The sequence below is a fragment of the Cetorhinus maximus genome, chromosome 29 (assembly GCF_964194155.1).
Source record: "Cetorhinus maximus chromosome 29, sCetMax3.hap1.1, whole genome shotgun sequence".
NCBI lineage: Eukaryota > Metazoa > Chordata > Chondrichthyes > Lamniformes > Cetorhinidae > Cetorhinus > Cetorhinus maximus.
The window spans coordinates 23923681-23938725 of NC_135907.1; the positions used below are offsets into that span (position 1 = coordinate 23923681).

Consider the following 15045-nt stretch of genomic DNA (forward strand, 5'->3'; position numbering starts at 1 on the left):
TATGGATGCTGATTTGTATTGCAACCCGAATCTCTCAAGATACCAACGCTGGATTCCTCACCACCAGCTTCCCAAAGGCAACTTCATCTCACTTTCTAATGTGAAAGTGTCCAATTCATTCCGTTGTGAGCTGATAATGCAACTGTTTTGTAAGCTGTAAATTATTGGATTGACAGCTCCTTTGTATGAATTCCCGACTTTATTTTTGATCGTAAGGTTTATTCACTCAAGCGTGAAAAATCAAAACAGGATTGGAGTTTGCAGTTGAAAGACTCCAAACTTAATTCAAGCACAAATATTTTATTGATCACTATTATGAAGGGTGGGAAAGAGAATGACAACTTTCCAGAGATCGAGGGGGTGTCACCGGTTAACTGGCGCCACATAATTACTTGGGAATAAACCGATTCGTCCCCATAGACATCCCTTCCACCACGAGGGGTCTGTGCTGTCCAGGACCTCGATGATGTCGCCGCTCTTGAACTCCAGCTCGTCATCAGCCTCGGCTGAGAAATCGAACATGGCGCGTACTCTCCTGGCTTTCTGCAAGGAGAAAGCTTTGAGTGAGAAACTGTGTCAACAGACATGGAGCAAAGACAGGCATCTCACGCCAAATGTCGTTCGCCCAATGCCCAGTGCTTGCTGACCCTACACTGGCTCCCGGTCCTCGATTTTAAAATTCTCACCCCATTATTATTCCCCTCACTTTCAAATCCCTCTGTGGCCTCACCCTCTCCCCATCACTGTAGCCTCCTCCAACCCTCCGGAATCTCTGCGTCCCTCCAGTTCTGGCCACTGGTATGCATCCCCAATTTTAATCACTCCACCATTACTGGCCGTGCCTTCAGCTGCCTGGGCCCCAAGCTCTGCGATTCCCTCCCCAAACCTCGCTGTCTGTCTCTTTCTCTCTCTCCCTCAGCCTCTCAGGCCAAGGTGAAGCACCTTGGAACGTTTTGCTATGTTAAAGGGGCTACATAAATGTTAGTTGTTGGTGTAAATAGGGTTGAGGTGCAAATGCGCCATGTTTAAATTGAATGGTGGAACAGGCCTGAGGGGCTGAATGGCCTCCTCCTGTTTCTTTGCTTCTCAAAAAAGCCAGAGAAACAAATTAAATTGTCAATGAACTCTCTGGGACCATAACAGCACTACTGACATTCTGTACTAATGTTCAGCTCATTGAACCAGAGAGTTAAACAGCACAGCAAGAAGACCATTCAGCCCATTGTGCCTGTTCCTTGTTGGAGCAATCTAACTTGCCATATCCAACCCTGCTCTTTCCCCAGAGGCCTGCAAATTTTCCCCCTTCAACCATTTATCTGATCCCCTTTGGAAAGTTCCCATTAAATCTGCTTCCATTGCCCTTTCAGATAGTATTCCTGATCACAACAACTCACTGTGTTAAAGGTTTTCCCCCTCATCTCCCCACTGGTTCTTTTGTCAATCGATCTGACATGGTAGCAAATTGTTAATCTATGAGATGAGTTGTACAGGCTTTCTGCATTGTTGGATATAGCTGACAACGATTAAAAGAAACACAGAAAACACTGGAAACACACAGTTGGCCAGTAATAGCCTGAAACACAGGCCTTTGTATCTGGTGTGGACTCTCTACAACTTCATCCCAGGTTAGGATCTGAACTTAGTGGGAGAGGAAGGAGCACAAATAGATCCAGGGCTTGAGGGAGGGGTGGTGGAAAAGAGAGCAAGAGAGAGAGAGAGAGGTAAATAATGAGAGGGTTAGGAGAGAGAAGCACAAAAGGTAGTGAGAGACAGGATCACAAGAAATAGAGAAAGAGAAAACAGAGGAACCAAGGCCTTGGGTAGGTGGAATAGAGGGAGTGACTCCGAGAGAGAGAAAGAGAGTGAGACAAAGACAGAAGATGATGCAGCTGAGCGATTGAGAGAGAGAGAGAGAGAGAGAGATGAGCAGAAAGAATAGAGGGAACCACTGCTTGGGCAGGGAGACATAAAAATATGGAGCAAATGTGTAGGAGAGAGAGAGTGGAGATTCACATTTAGGACAGTGAGAGAGAATCGTGGGATTTCAGAGTGGGATTGGGGAGATGGAGGAGATCTCTGGCTCTGAGGCTTCCAGGGATGACCAGGATCTGACTGGAATGTTCCACTGGCCTGGCAGTTCCATAGATGCAGCAGCTCATGGACTTTGCTATTGTACAGTGTTTTCGTCAGTTCTCTCTGTTGTCACCATAAAGAAGCAGGGATTCGATTCTCTGACAAGCCTATGATCAGACTTACTGGCACCGGTGGGCATTCGCTGGCTTTCCTAAACGCTGATGGTGGCTCCTGGAAAGGAGGCTGTGGGCTGCAGGACTGCCTGGATTTGGATGGTACGTCATTGAAGGAGGGCTGGGGGTTGGAGCCCTTTCGAAACACTGATGAGGTGTCACTGAAATGTGCACTTAAGCCAGGTGAGCCAGCCAGCCGTGGATCCGGAATTCGGGAATCTGGCATTCGGGAATCTGAAATTCGGGGAATAGACATTCGGGAATCTGAGATTCGAGGATCTGGGATTCGAGGACTTGGCATTCGAGAATCTGGGATTCGAGGATTTGGTATTCGAGGATCTGGGCTTCGAGGATTTGGCATTCGAGGATCTGGCATTCGAAGATTTGGCATTCGGGAATCTGGCATTCGTGGATCTGGCATTCGTGAGCCCATCATTCGTGGATCTGGCATTCGCAGGTCAAGATGACTAAAGCCTCCCTGTAAAAGAAAAATTCTTAAAAATCCTTTGCATTTTAGATCTTATAAATACACATATATCCTGAAAACTACTAAAACACTTGTGCTTCTGGAAAAATTTGACCCATCGTCCTGTTGTACTGATTTCTGGTCTTGCTTTTATGTCAACATTTCATACTGAAAGGGCCTACCTAAACATTTAAAATGGAAATATTGTATGTAAATAATTATTGGTAACGGTGTATTTGCAGACTCTGGCCAGTTGGTGGCACTGAGGAGTAAGTTTCTGAGGTTTCTTTCCCAACTTCTGACCAATTCTCCTCAAAAAAAAAACGTACTCATCCAATGACACAGGGCTATCCTGGTATCACCCTCTGTGCTCATTGATCTACATCCACTCCCAGTCCACCTCAGTTTTAAAACTTTCATCCTTGTTTTCAAATCCCTCCATGGCCTTGTCCCTTCCTATCCCTGTCACTGCACCAGCTCTACAACCTTCTGGGTTCCCCGTGCTCCTCTAATTCTGGCCTCTTGAGAATCCCCGATTTCTATTTCTCCGCCAGTGATGGCTGTGCCTTCAGCGGCCCGGGCCCTAAACTTTGGAAGTTCCTTTTTAAACCTCTCCTCATCTTGACCTCTCTCTCCTTTCTTCAAGATGCTCCTTAACACCAAACTTGTGGCCACCGGGTCTAATGTCTCCATCTTTGGATTTGTGCTAGTTTTTTTCTGATTACGTTCTGGTGAAAGGTCCTATGCCATGTTCGGGGTGCTATATATGAATGTCAGTTGTTTGTCCCCTGCACAATCTAATATTTGTATTTAGTCTGACAGTTTCCTTCTGCTGTAAATACTGCTGAGTCAGGAGTAAGTGGGTCACAGAACCACCTTAAAATAAGCATTTTCTCGGAACTAGCTGGAATGAGAAGTAGCGGGTTTTACTAGTTCCAGCTTCGTTTCGCAATCGAATTGGAATTTACACCCATCCAGTACCACCAGACCCAACCTAGACCTGGATTTCCCCTTCTCAATCTTTTGTCCTCCAACGTTCCTTCCCCCTGACTCATGTTGGGTACAGGCTCTGTCTGCCCACTCAACTAAACAGAACAGATTCATGAGTGATGTTGGTTGAGGGATATATATTGGCCAGGACAATGGGGGGAACGTCCTTACTCTACCTAATAGTGGTCATGGCATCTAACATTCACAGAGAAGGCAGTCGGAATCTAAATTTAACATCACATATAAAAGATATCATCTCCGACAGTGCAGCACCCTCAGTACTGACCCTCTAACAATGCGGCTCGCCCTCAGTACTGACCCTCTGACAGTGCAGCACTCCCTCAGTGCTGACCATTCTGACAGTGCAGCACTCCCTCAGTACTGACCCTCTTCCGATGCAGCACTCCCTCAGTGCTGACCGTTCTGACAGTGCGGCACTCCCTCAGTACTGACCCTCTGACAGTGGGGCACTCCCTCAGTACTGACCCTCTGACAGTGCGGCACTCTCTCAGTACTGACCCTCTGACAGTGCAGCGCTCCCTCAGTACTGACCCTCCAACAGTGCAGCATTCCCTCAATACTGGCCCTTTGACAGTGCAGCACTCCCTCAGTTCTAACCCTCTGACAGTGTAGCACTCCCTCAGTACTGACCCTCTGACGGTGCAGCACTCCCTCAGTGCTGACCCTCTGACAGTGCAGCACTCCCTCAGTACTGACCCTCTGATAGTGCAGCACTCCCTCAGTACTGACCCTCTGACAGTGCAGCAGTCCCTCAGTACTGACCCTCTGACAGTGCAGCACCCCCTCAGTACTGATCCTCTGACAGTGCAGCACTCCCTCAGTACTATACTGGGAGTATCAGCCTAGAATTTGTGCTGATCAAATCTCTGGAGCGGAGACTTGGTGTGTGTACTCGTACTAAGCCTTAGCTGACACTTTTATATACCTTTGTTTCTTTCTTGGAGTCCCTCAGGTAGATCTGCGTTGTTTTGGAGATTGAGCTGACTTTGTAATATTCCACCAGTTTGTTCAGGGAGTCGAACTTCTCCGACCACAGGAAGTAGTGACCTTTGCCATCACGCAGGACCTTAAAATGCTGGACGTCATCCTCATGCCTGAAAAGAAATCCATTTTCTAATTGTGAATCCAGTAATGGCCTGATTATAAATCTGGCTTTCTGAAGCCATCGAGATTGAGGGCGTGGTGCCTGGAAAGGTGCATGGACGAGCATCAGTTCTAGGTCAGGGAACAGGACTTGGAAACACCTGCAACTGGGACATTATGTTAAAAATCACCTTGTCATGGAGCTGTTACTCTCTTTGTTTCTTGTTTATATAAGATTACGTAAGACATACGGCACAGAAACAGGCCATTCAGCCCAACCAGTCCATGCTGGTGTTTATGTCCCACTCGAGCTTCCTCATCTTTCCTCATCTAAATCTAATGTCGTAACCCTCTATTCCCTTCTCCTTCAAATGTTTGTCTAGCTCCCCCTCTATTGTATCCCTAGTATCGATACTAGTTGCTTCGACCAATCCCTGTGGGAGCGAGTTCCACATTGTCACCGCTCTCTGGGTAAAGGAGTTTCTTCTGAATTCCCTATTGGATTTCTTGGTGACTGTTTTACATTGGCCGACTCTAGTTATGCTCTTCCCCTCACATGGAAACATTCTCTCTGTATCCACTCTACCAAAACCTTTTGGAATTTTATAAACTGCTATTAGGTCACCCCTTGGTCTTCCTTCTTCAAGAGAGTTTTTGGGTTTGCTTCCAATGTGGTTCCGTTAAGATAGGGGCTGAACTGAGGGGGCAGGCCTGGGGTTAAAAACATTTTAGAAAACTTTTGTGGAAAACTTATTTTCAGAACACAAGAAGAGGAGGAGGTCATCCAGCTCTTCAAGTCTGTACTGCTATTCAATTACATTTTGGCTAATCTGTATCTTAACTTAATTGACTTGCTTTGGTTCCGTAGACCTAATATTCAATCTTCTGTACAAACATTGCTTTCTTTCCAAGCCACGTTCTCATGAAGACCATTCCTGAATCTTTGCATCCTGGTTCGTTCTCTCAGTCAACTCACTTCCTGCTGTATCTTTCACAAGTCAACCTTTCTCATATTCCAGCACTCACACCTATATAATAAAATGGGATAATCATCGCTTCATGAACTTTTACCTTTGATATTACCAAAATATATTTAGCTTTCTGTATTCTATTTAATTTTTCCAAAGGAGTAGAGACAACTCCAATCCTTCTTTTGATATCTTCTGCTCAGCTCTTATTTGCGGACATTAAACCATGATGGTTGGCAATGTTCCTACCTGTTCATCTGCATCCTGCCCGACACTTTCTTAATGTCCTTTGAATGACATAATCTTTGTCACCTTTATGTTCATGTCTCTTGCAAACTTTCCGCTCCCCATATATACCCTTATCAGTTCATCTGCAAGTCTGTTTTAGATGTTGCGATAAGGTCAATGTCATTAGTAAATATGTTTAAATCTTGTTAAAAATAAATCCATCTATCATTGGACAATCAAGCCAGCAATCAGTCTATCCTTTGATCTGTATACCTTATTACAAACCCTTCATACAGCACATGGCAGAACTTAATTCTAAAAGAAACACTCTAAACCTTTGCCCCTCAGCGACTGGCCTGAACTCCATATTTTCAGTGGTGTGATGCCCATGCCAAGTCAATGGGCCAAATGGCTTCCTCTGCGCTGTAATATTTTATGATAACAAGCCAAGAGGAGGCTGCCAGGCAATGTGTCTTGTTCAGCGAAGTTTGTACTCCCACCGCTCTACATACCTGACTGAGATGGAGAACTCATTCTTGGAGCTTTGGCTAGCCCTGATGAGGAAGAATCCCACCTCCTGCCCCAACAGAATGGACTCTGCCTCGCTTCGGGCAATCCCACCGTGGAACCAGCTGTTTGAGAAAATAGAATTGCAATTAAGAAACCCTCACAAGTCAATGATGAGAAAAGGCCTTGTAGCCCAATGAAACCTATCCCACCCAGGCCTTCTCCTAGACTGCTACTCACTACAATATACATGGGGGCTGATACTACAATATACACAGGGGCTGCTACTCACTAAAATATACACAGGGGCTGCTCCTCTATAATATACCCAGGGGCTGTTACTCACTACAACATACACAGGGGCTGCTACTCCCTATCTCCCTATACTATACACAGGGGCTGCTACTCACTAAAATATACACAGGGGCTGCTCCTCTATAATATACCCAGGGGCTGTTACTCACTACAACATACACAGGGGCTGCTACTCCCTATCTCCCTATACTATACACAGGGGCTGCTACTCCCTATACTATACACAGGGGCTGCTACTCCCTGTAATATACACAGGGGCTGCTACTCCCTATAGTATACACAGGAACTATAATTCTGTAGAATATATACAGGCGCTGCTGATGGATCCTCCTGTCACTTTGACAGATGAGTGTTCAGCAAAAAGGCCAGTTTACAGTCTAGGTTGATGTCATCTCGTGTGTGATGTTGGCCAAAGTCTCTATTTGCATAATCATTTGCAGATACTGCATATGAAGTCAGTGTTGGAGGCACGGATGGAGACATTGGTTTTGAACTACACCCACTTGTCCTTGCAGGCACTTGACTCTGTTCTCCTCAAATGTTGAAATTGCTTCACAATAGAGACACTTGGTCTGTCCAGGGTTGTTCCTTTCCCATGTATTTAGGATCCAGCTTGCAAGTTCTGATATTGGCTTTCAGATTGTCTTTATAATCTAAGTTTGGGACGTCCTGTGGTGCGGGTTCCCGTGTTCAGGTGGCTGTAGTGTATGTGGGAATCCTCCATGTGAACCACATTGACTGACCCAGTGAAGGTGAGCTCTGATCAGCAGCACTTCACGGTGCCGGGAAGCAGCACTTTGCAAGGACCTCGGTGTTGGGAATTTTGTCCTGCCACCAGATGTTGCAAATAGACCTCAGACAGTAAAGATGAAATGCTTCTAGTTGTTTTATGTGATACTAGTAGGTTGTCCAAGTCTCACATCCATAAAGAAGTGATGTAAGAACCACTGCCTGGTAGATTTTGATCTTTGTTCTCAGACAAACTTCGTGCATTTTACAGAGCCTGTGAGTGAGCCTGCCAAACACTGAGCTTGCTTTTGCCAAGTGATGGGTAATTTTGTCATCCAGCATAGTGTCATTGGAGAGGATACTCCCAAGATAACAAAATTCTGTACTGAACGGAAGGGTGTGTTGTTGATCGTGACTGTGAGATTTTGGAGTATGTGGCTAGAGGTGGGTTGATACAAGATCTCTGTCTTCTTCAGATTATCAGCCAAAGTGTTCTGAGGCTAGGCCAAAGCAATCAACAAGCAGCTGAATGTCCTCTGGAGCACATGCTATGAGAGCCAGTCGTTCACAAACAAGTTCACTCAGTAGCTGTTCAGTAGCCTTTGTGCAAGCCTTGAGCCTTTGCAAGTTGCAGAGTTTGCTGTCTGTCCTGAAGTGGATGTGTACTCCTGTGTCCAAATCTTTGAGCAGGTACTGGAGCATGGCCGAGAAGTACATGGCAATCAGAGCTGGAGCCAATACACAGCCTTGCTTGGTGCTGTTAGTGACAGGAAAGGCGTCCAATCACATAATCACATACCACCTTGCATCACGCTGGTCATCAAGAAATGAGCGAATGACATTGATCATCTTTTCAGGGTAGCCATATTTTTACAGAACCTTCCACAGGCCTTCCCAGTTTATTGTGTCAAAAGCCTTAGTCAGGTCAATGAACGCCATATGGAGGACTTTAATCTGTACGGGGGACTTTCCTTGAATTTGATGTGCTCCAAAGGTCATGTCCACTGTTCCCCATCCTGCAAGGAAGCCTCACTGTGATTCTAGGTACACAGGGTCAATGAGGTGAGTAACAATCTGATCAAGAATAACTTATCCTGGTGAAAGAAATGATATTTCAGGATGATTGCCATAGATGGACTTGCTCCCTTTCCATTTGCAGAGATCAGTTATGGAGGCATCCCTTGTAATCTTGGGGCACAGTGTCCTGGTTCCGGATTAGGCAAGGAGTCTAGTGAGTTTCCTAACCACGTGTGTCCCTCTGTACTTGGATACTTCAGTTGGGATGCCATCAGCTCCTGGTAACTTGGCCATAGGAAGCTGCTTTATGGCCTTACTGGTGCTGCTATTCCCTGTAACATACACAGGAGCTGCTAGTTTCAACAATATACACAGGGCCTGCTACTCCCTATAATATACACAGGAGCTGCTATTCTCCATAATAGTCACAAAAACAGCTATTAACTTGGACTTACATAATCAGTTTTCAATCTATTTAGCAAAGAAACAGGTATTATTGACTTTGTTCTGCAATGTGTAACATGCTGTGGACAAGGGTAATGTGCACCCTGCATTGTATCCCGGGAACGTACCTGGGCATATTAATTTCAATGTAGTTCTTTGGCACGAACCCCTCATGCCCGTAAAGCTCAGCTTTGTACCAATCATCTTCAGTGCTCAGGACCTGCAGGATGAGACATCCAAAATTAAGAAACAGGACATTGGGAAGTATACTGCTGGTTGCAACAACTATGCATGTTCTCACTGGACAACGTGAAGGTTGGGAAGTGATACAGTTGCTACTTGTAGGATTCTAAAGGGACTGGAATACATTGACATGGTTGAGCTGTTTCGTCTTGTCCAAACTGTTGATCCAGAGGACACAGCCTGAGATTGAAAGGGGTAAATTCAAAAACCGATCGGCAGAAATAATATTTCTGTGAGGGAGTGATTAATTTGTGGAACAGGATCCCGAGGGAGATGGTGGAGTAATTATTATTGATTCATTCAAATGTGATTGAGATAGAATTTTTTCCGGAAATATCATTTTGGGAACCAATATGGTAGTAATTTGAGACATGACATGCGGGAAATGGAGTGGGTTTGGGAGGAATAGTTGAGTTTGGACCTCTGGTTTCCAAAGCTTTCCACAATGGAGAGTTTTCCCCACCTCATGTCTGGGTCTGTTGTAGATTCATTGATTGAGATTGATCATTGGGATTAGATAAAAACTCCATAGCTAAAGTAAACATCCTTTAGAGGCAGAGAGAGGAGAAATTATCATGGGGAATGAGGAAATGGCAGAAGCATTGAAAGAATATTTTGTCTCTGTCTTCACAGTAGAAGACAATTCCATACCAGAAATAGACACTAACCTAAGAGCTAAAAAGAGTGAGGAAGTTAGGGAAATTAATATCAGCAGAGATAAAGTACTGTAGAAACCCAAGGGACTAAAACCTGACAAGTCCCCAGGACCTGATGACCTACACCCTAGGGTTCTAAAAGAGATAGCTGCAGAGATAATAGATGTGCTAGCTATAATTTTCCAAAGTTCTTTAGATTTGGGAATGGTTCCATGAGTTCAGAAGTTGGCAAATGTTACACCGCTTTTCAAGAAAGAGGGAGAGAGAAAACAGTGAACTACAGGCCAGTTAGCTTAACATCAGTTGTTAGGGAAATGTTGGAATCTATTGTTAAGGAAGTCTTACCAATGCATTTTGAAAATCATAGTATGATCAAACAATGCGGTTTTATGAAAGGGAAATCATGTTTGACAAATTTATCAGAATTTTTGAGCATGTAACTAGTAGGGTAGATAAAGGGGAAGCAGTAGATGTAGTATACCTGGATTCCCAAAAGGTATTCAATAAGGTGCCACTCAAAAGCTTAATAGGCTCTTGGAGTAGGGGGTAATATTTTAGCATGGATAGAGGATTGGTTAACGGTTAGAATGCAGAAAGTGGGCATAAACAGGCTTTTTCAAGTTGTCAGGCAGTGAATAGTGGAGTGTCACAAGGATCAGTGCTGGGGCCTCAGCTATTTACATTCTATATTAATGACTTAGACAAAGAGGCAGAGAGCAATGTATCTAAATTTGCTGATGATGCCAAACTACATGGAAAGGTAAGCTGTGGGGAGGAAACAGAGCAGCTGCAAAGAGATATTGACAGGTTACATGAGTGGGCAACAAGGTGGCAGATGGAGTATAATGTAGGGAAACGTGAAGTTATTCATTTGGTCGTAAGAAAAGAAAAGCAGAATATTTTTTAAAAGATGAGAAACTTGTAAGTATTGATTTTCAAAGAGGCTGGGATGTGCTCGTACAAAGAACACACAAAGTTAGCACGTGGGTGCAGCAAGTAATAAGGAAGGCAAATGGCATGTTGGCCTTTATTGCAAGGAAATTGGAGTACAAGAATAAATAAGTCTTGTTAGATTTAAACAGGGTTTTGGGAGACCGCATCTGGAGCACTGTGTGCAGCTTTGGTCTCCGAATTTAAGAAAATATACTTGCATTGGAGGCGGTACAGTGAAGGTTCACTAGATTGGGTCCCTGGGATGAGCGGGTTGTCCTATGATGAGAGGCTGAGTAAATCGGGCTTATATTCTCTGAAGTTTAGAAGAATGAGCGGCGATCTCATTAAAACCTACAAGATTCTGAAGGGGCGTGATAGGGTAGAGGCTGAGAGATTGTTTCTGCTGGTCAGGGGATCTAAAAACACAGGCGCACAGTCTCAGGATAAGGGGCCAATCACTTAGGACTGAGATGAGGAGAAATTACTTCATTCAACGGGTTGTGAATCTTTGGAATTCTCTATCCCAGAGGGCCATGGATTCTCCATCGTTGAATACATTAAGGCTGGGATAAATGGATTTTTGGTCTCTCAGGGAATTAAAGGATGTGGGGAGCGGGTGAGAAAATGAAGCTGAAGCCCAAGGTCCAGCCATGATCGTATTGAATGGTGGAACAGGCTCAATGGACCATGTGGTCGACTCCTGCTCCCATTTCTTGTGTCCCATTATCATTGTACCATGCGATTATCAGGATGGTAGAAAGTGAACAAGGTCAACCTTGATCCTCATGTTGCAGTGGTTCCTGCGTTCCTGTGCAGAATTCCTGGGGAGGTTCCTCTGTGTGAGGGGAGTGCAAATTAGGAATTTGGGTGTTGAGGTCAGGAAGTTTGATCCACAGCCACGCAATTCTCTCCACACCCAGTTTCCTGATTTACATTGCTGTCACACAAAGTCCTTCATTGTGAGCATAACAATCCTCCCTGGTCTAACATGGAGTTATTGCAAGTGACTTATGGGGAGTGCAGTGATCTAGACACTGACTTTCAATCCTGCGGAAAGGATGTTTTCTCCCTTGTCTGCCGAGTTCTTATGTGAAATGAGTTATGATGCCTACAGTACAAAGCCACACTAAATCAGGCACTAAATTGGCTCAGGGAAGCGACAGGATGGCAAAGCATGGGACACGGTCAAACAGCCCACTGGGGATTGTCACCGACATTTACAGCAGAAGTTATCAGACAACAATCGGAGCATCAGGGGGAGAGGAGGGGAGTTCGAAGCCAATCGGGAGAACCCCAACCGCAACTAAATCTGAGATCCTGGGATTGAATCCCAGGGACATCTGAATGGGTCTCTCTCAAACATTTACCGCAGAGCGGGAGCACTTTTAGCAAAAGAGAAAAGAAAGAGGACACAGAGATTTAAGGTAATTAGCGAAGAACCTGAGCTGACATAGAATGGCGTCACAGAATGGGTAACACACAAAAGGAGGCCATTTAGCACATTGAGTCCATACCAGCTTTGTACAGCAATCCAGTCAGTCCTATTTTCCCCCACTCTATCCCCGTCACGATCCAAGTTTATTTCCCTCAAATGCACATCCAATTTCTTTTTAAGATCAATGATTGTCTCCGCTTCTACCACCCTCATAGGCAGCAAGGTCCAGGTCATTACCACTCACAGAATCATCGACTGGTTACGGTACAGGAGGAGGTCCCGTGTGGCTGTCAAATTCATGCAAACTCTCTGCAAGAGCAATTTAGCTAGCCTGATTCCTCCACCCTTTCCCCATAGCCCAGAATCTTTATTTCCCCTTCAGGTGTCTATCCAATTGCCTTTTTGAAAGTCACAATTGAATCTGCCTCCACCACACTTTCAGCCAGTGCATCCCAGATCCCAACCACTCACTGCATAAAAAAGCTTTACGTAGTGTTGCCTTTGGTTCCTTGTTAAAATTTGTTCATGGGATGTGGGCTTCGCTGGCTAGACCAGCATTTATTGCCCACCCCTAATTTCCCTTGAGAGGTGGTGGTGAGCTGCCTTCTTGAGCCGCTGCAGTCCATGTGGTGTAGGTACACCCACAGTGCTGTTAGGGAGGGAGTTCCAGGATTTGGACCCAGCGACATTGAAGGAACGGCCGATATGTTTCCAAGTCAGGATGGTGAGTGACTTGGAGAGGAACTTCCAGGTGGTAGTGTTCCCATCTATCTGCTGCCTTTGTCCTTCTAGAAAGTAGTGGTCGTGGGCTTGGAAGCTGCTGTCTAAGGAGCCTTGGTGAGTTTGACATGAAAAGTCATGCAGTGAGTTGTTGTGATCTGAAATGTGCTGCCTGAAAGGGCGGTGGAAGCAGATTCAATGGTAACTTTCAAAAGGGAGTTGGATAAATATTTGAGAAAGAAATATGTGCTGGGTTATGGGGAGTGAGGCTAATTGGATAGTCCTTTCAAAGAGCTGGCACAGGCATGATGGACTGAATGGCCTCCTCCTATGCTGCGTGGTTCTATAAAAGCCTGAATGTGCAGTTTCTTGCAGAGTTTTGGTTTTGAACTGCCATGTCTAGCATCAGAATATTCTAAGAATCTTCTGATGTCGTTTTAGATGCAGTGCAAGGGTTGGTTTCCTTCTTGTGTGCCTGTGCTGCCTGAGACCACACACAGCTTTCAGCTCCCTTCACCCAAAACCCTTCTTTTTTTTGTCTCTATCAGCCTCTGCTTCCTGACATCATCAGATAGCACAGCACAAACTGACAACACACTCCCTGTTATCACCACCTCAATCTTTGGCAAGTGGCAGCAGAGCTGCTGGTATTGAGTTCTGAGCATCCAGTCTCTCTGTGCAACGATTTCCCCTCGATGATCGGGATGTTTCTTTTTCCCCCTTCTCGGGATGGGATAGACCCTGGCACAACGTGGCCCTGGGGAGGTGCTAATGGGGCCAACCTCAGGCATCATTTGGGACTGGAGTCCGCTGTTGGTCAGACCAGATAGGGGTGAAAGAACGTCAATGAACTAATGTTTTTTTAACATCAATCGATCAGCTTCAATGTTTATTTTATCCACTGCCAACCCATAGATTAGCAAACTTATTGGGTTCAGTCTCATAACTTGTCATTGTTGAACTGGAATTCACATCCAAGTGGGATTGAGGGATATGGAGAGATGGTGGGTAAGTGGGATTGAGGGATATGGAGAGATGGTGGGTAATTGGGATTGAGGGATATGGAGAGATGGTGGGTAATTGGGATTGAGGGATATAGTGAGAAGGTGGGTAAGTGGGATTGCGGGATTGGAGAGATAGTGGGTAATTGGGATTGAGGGATATAGTGAGAAGGTGGGTAAGTGGGATTGCGGGATTGGAGAGATAGTGGGTAATTGGGATTGAGGGATATAGTGAGAAGGTGGGTAAGTGGGATTGAGGGATATGGAGAGATGGTGGGTAATTGGGATTGAGGGATATAGTGAGAAGGTGGGTAAGTGGGATTGAGGGATATGGAGAGATAGTGGGTAATTGGGATTGAGGGATATAGTGAGAAGGTGGGTAAGTGGGATTGAGGGATATGGAGAGATGGTGGGTAATTGGGATTGAGGGATATAGTGAGAAGGTGGGTAAGTGGGATTGCGGGATTGGAGAGATAGTGGGTAATTGGGATTGAGGGATATAGTGAGAAGGTGGGTAAGTGGGATTGCGGGATTGGAGAGATAGTGGGTAATTGGGATTGAGGGATATAGTGAGAAGGTGGGTAAGTGGGATTGAGGGATATGGAGAGATGGTGGGTAATTGGGATTGAGGGATATAGTGAGAAGGTGGGTAAGTGGGATTGAGGGATATGGAGAGATGGTGGGTAAGTGGGATTGAGGGATATGGAGAGATGGTGGGTAAGTGGGATTGAGGGATATAGTGAGAAGGTGGGTAAGTGGGATTGAGGGATATGGAGAGATGACAGGTAGGCTGGACTGGGGCAATCAGGAGCAGGAATTTGCCTGGATGAATTTGCTCCTCCCTAGCCTAGGAACAGTGACACCAATGGTTACATCCCTACACCCACACTATCTGAGAGTGGGGCTTTATTAATCTGTGCAGGTCAGCTCCCTTGTTTATGCAGTGAGTGTCCAGGACAGGTCTACAGGCTGAGAGACTAGAGTGCCAGGCAACCCCAAAAACGCAGTTAACTTCAGGTCAAACTCTCTGTTGTTTCCCCTCA

General features: G+C 45.3%; 1 protein-coding gene across 2 annotated transcripts in view; it reads right to left on the minus strand.

The window, feature by feature from the left end:
- Positions 1–284: 284 nt before the first annotated feature.
- LOC144669450 (growth factor receptor-bound protein 2-like) overlaps positions 285–15045 on the minus strand; it is a 35062-nt gene continuing 20301 nt past the window's right edge. The window contains exons 2-6 of one of the 2 annotated variants that reach the window (XM_078531891.1): positions 9143–9234; positions 6515–6634; positions 4649–4817; positions 2257–2724; positions 285–543 (exon numbers count right to left, since the gene is read on the minus strand). In XM_078531891.1, the coding sequence (XP_078388017.1) occupies positions 364–543; positions 2257–2724; positions 4649–4817; positions 6515–6634; positions 9143–9234 (1029 nt within the window). In that variant the 3' untranslated portion in view covers positions 285–363. The remainder of the gene's footprint in view (positions 544–2256; positions 2725–4648; positions 4818–6514; positions 6635–9142; positions 9235–15045) is intronic. The other variant, XM_078531892.1, reaches the window with a different exon arrangement.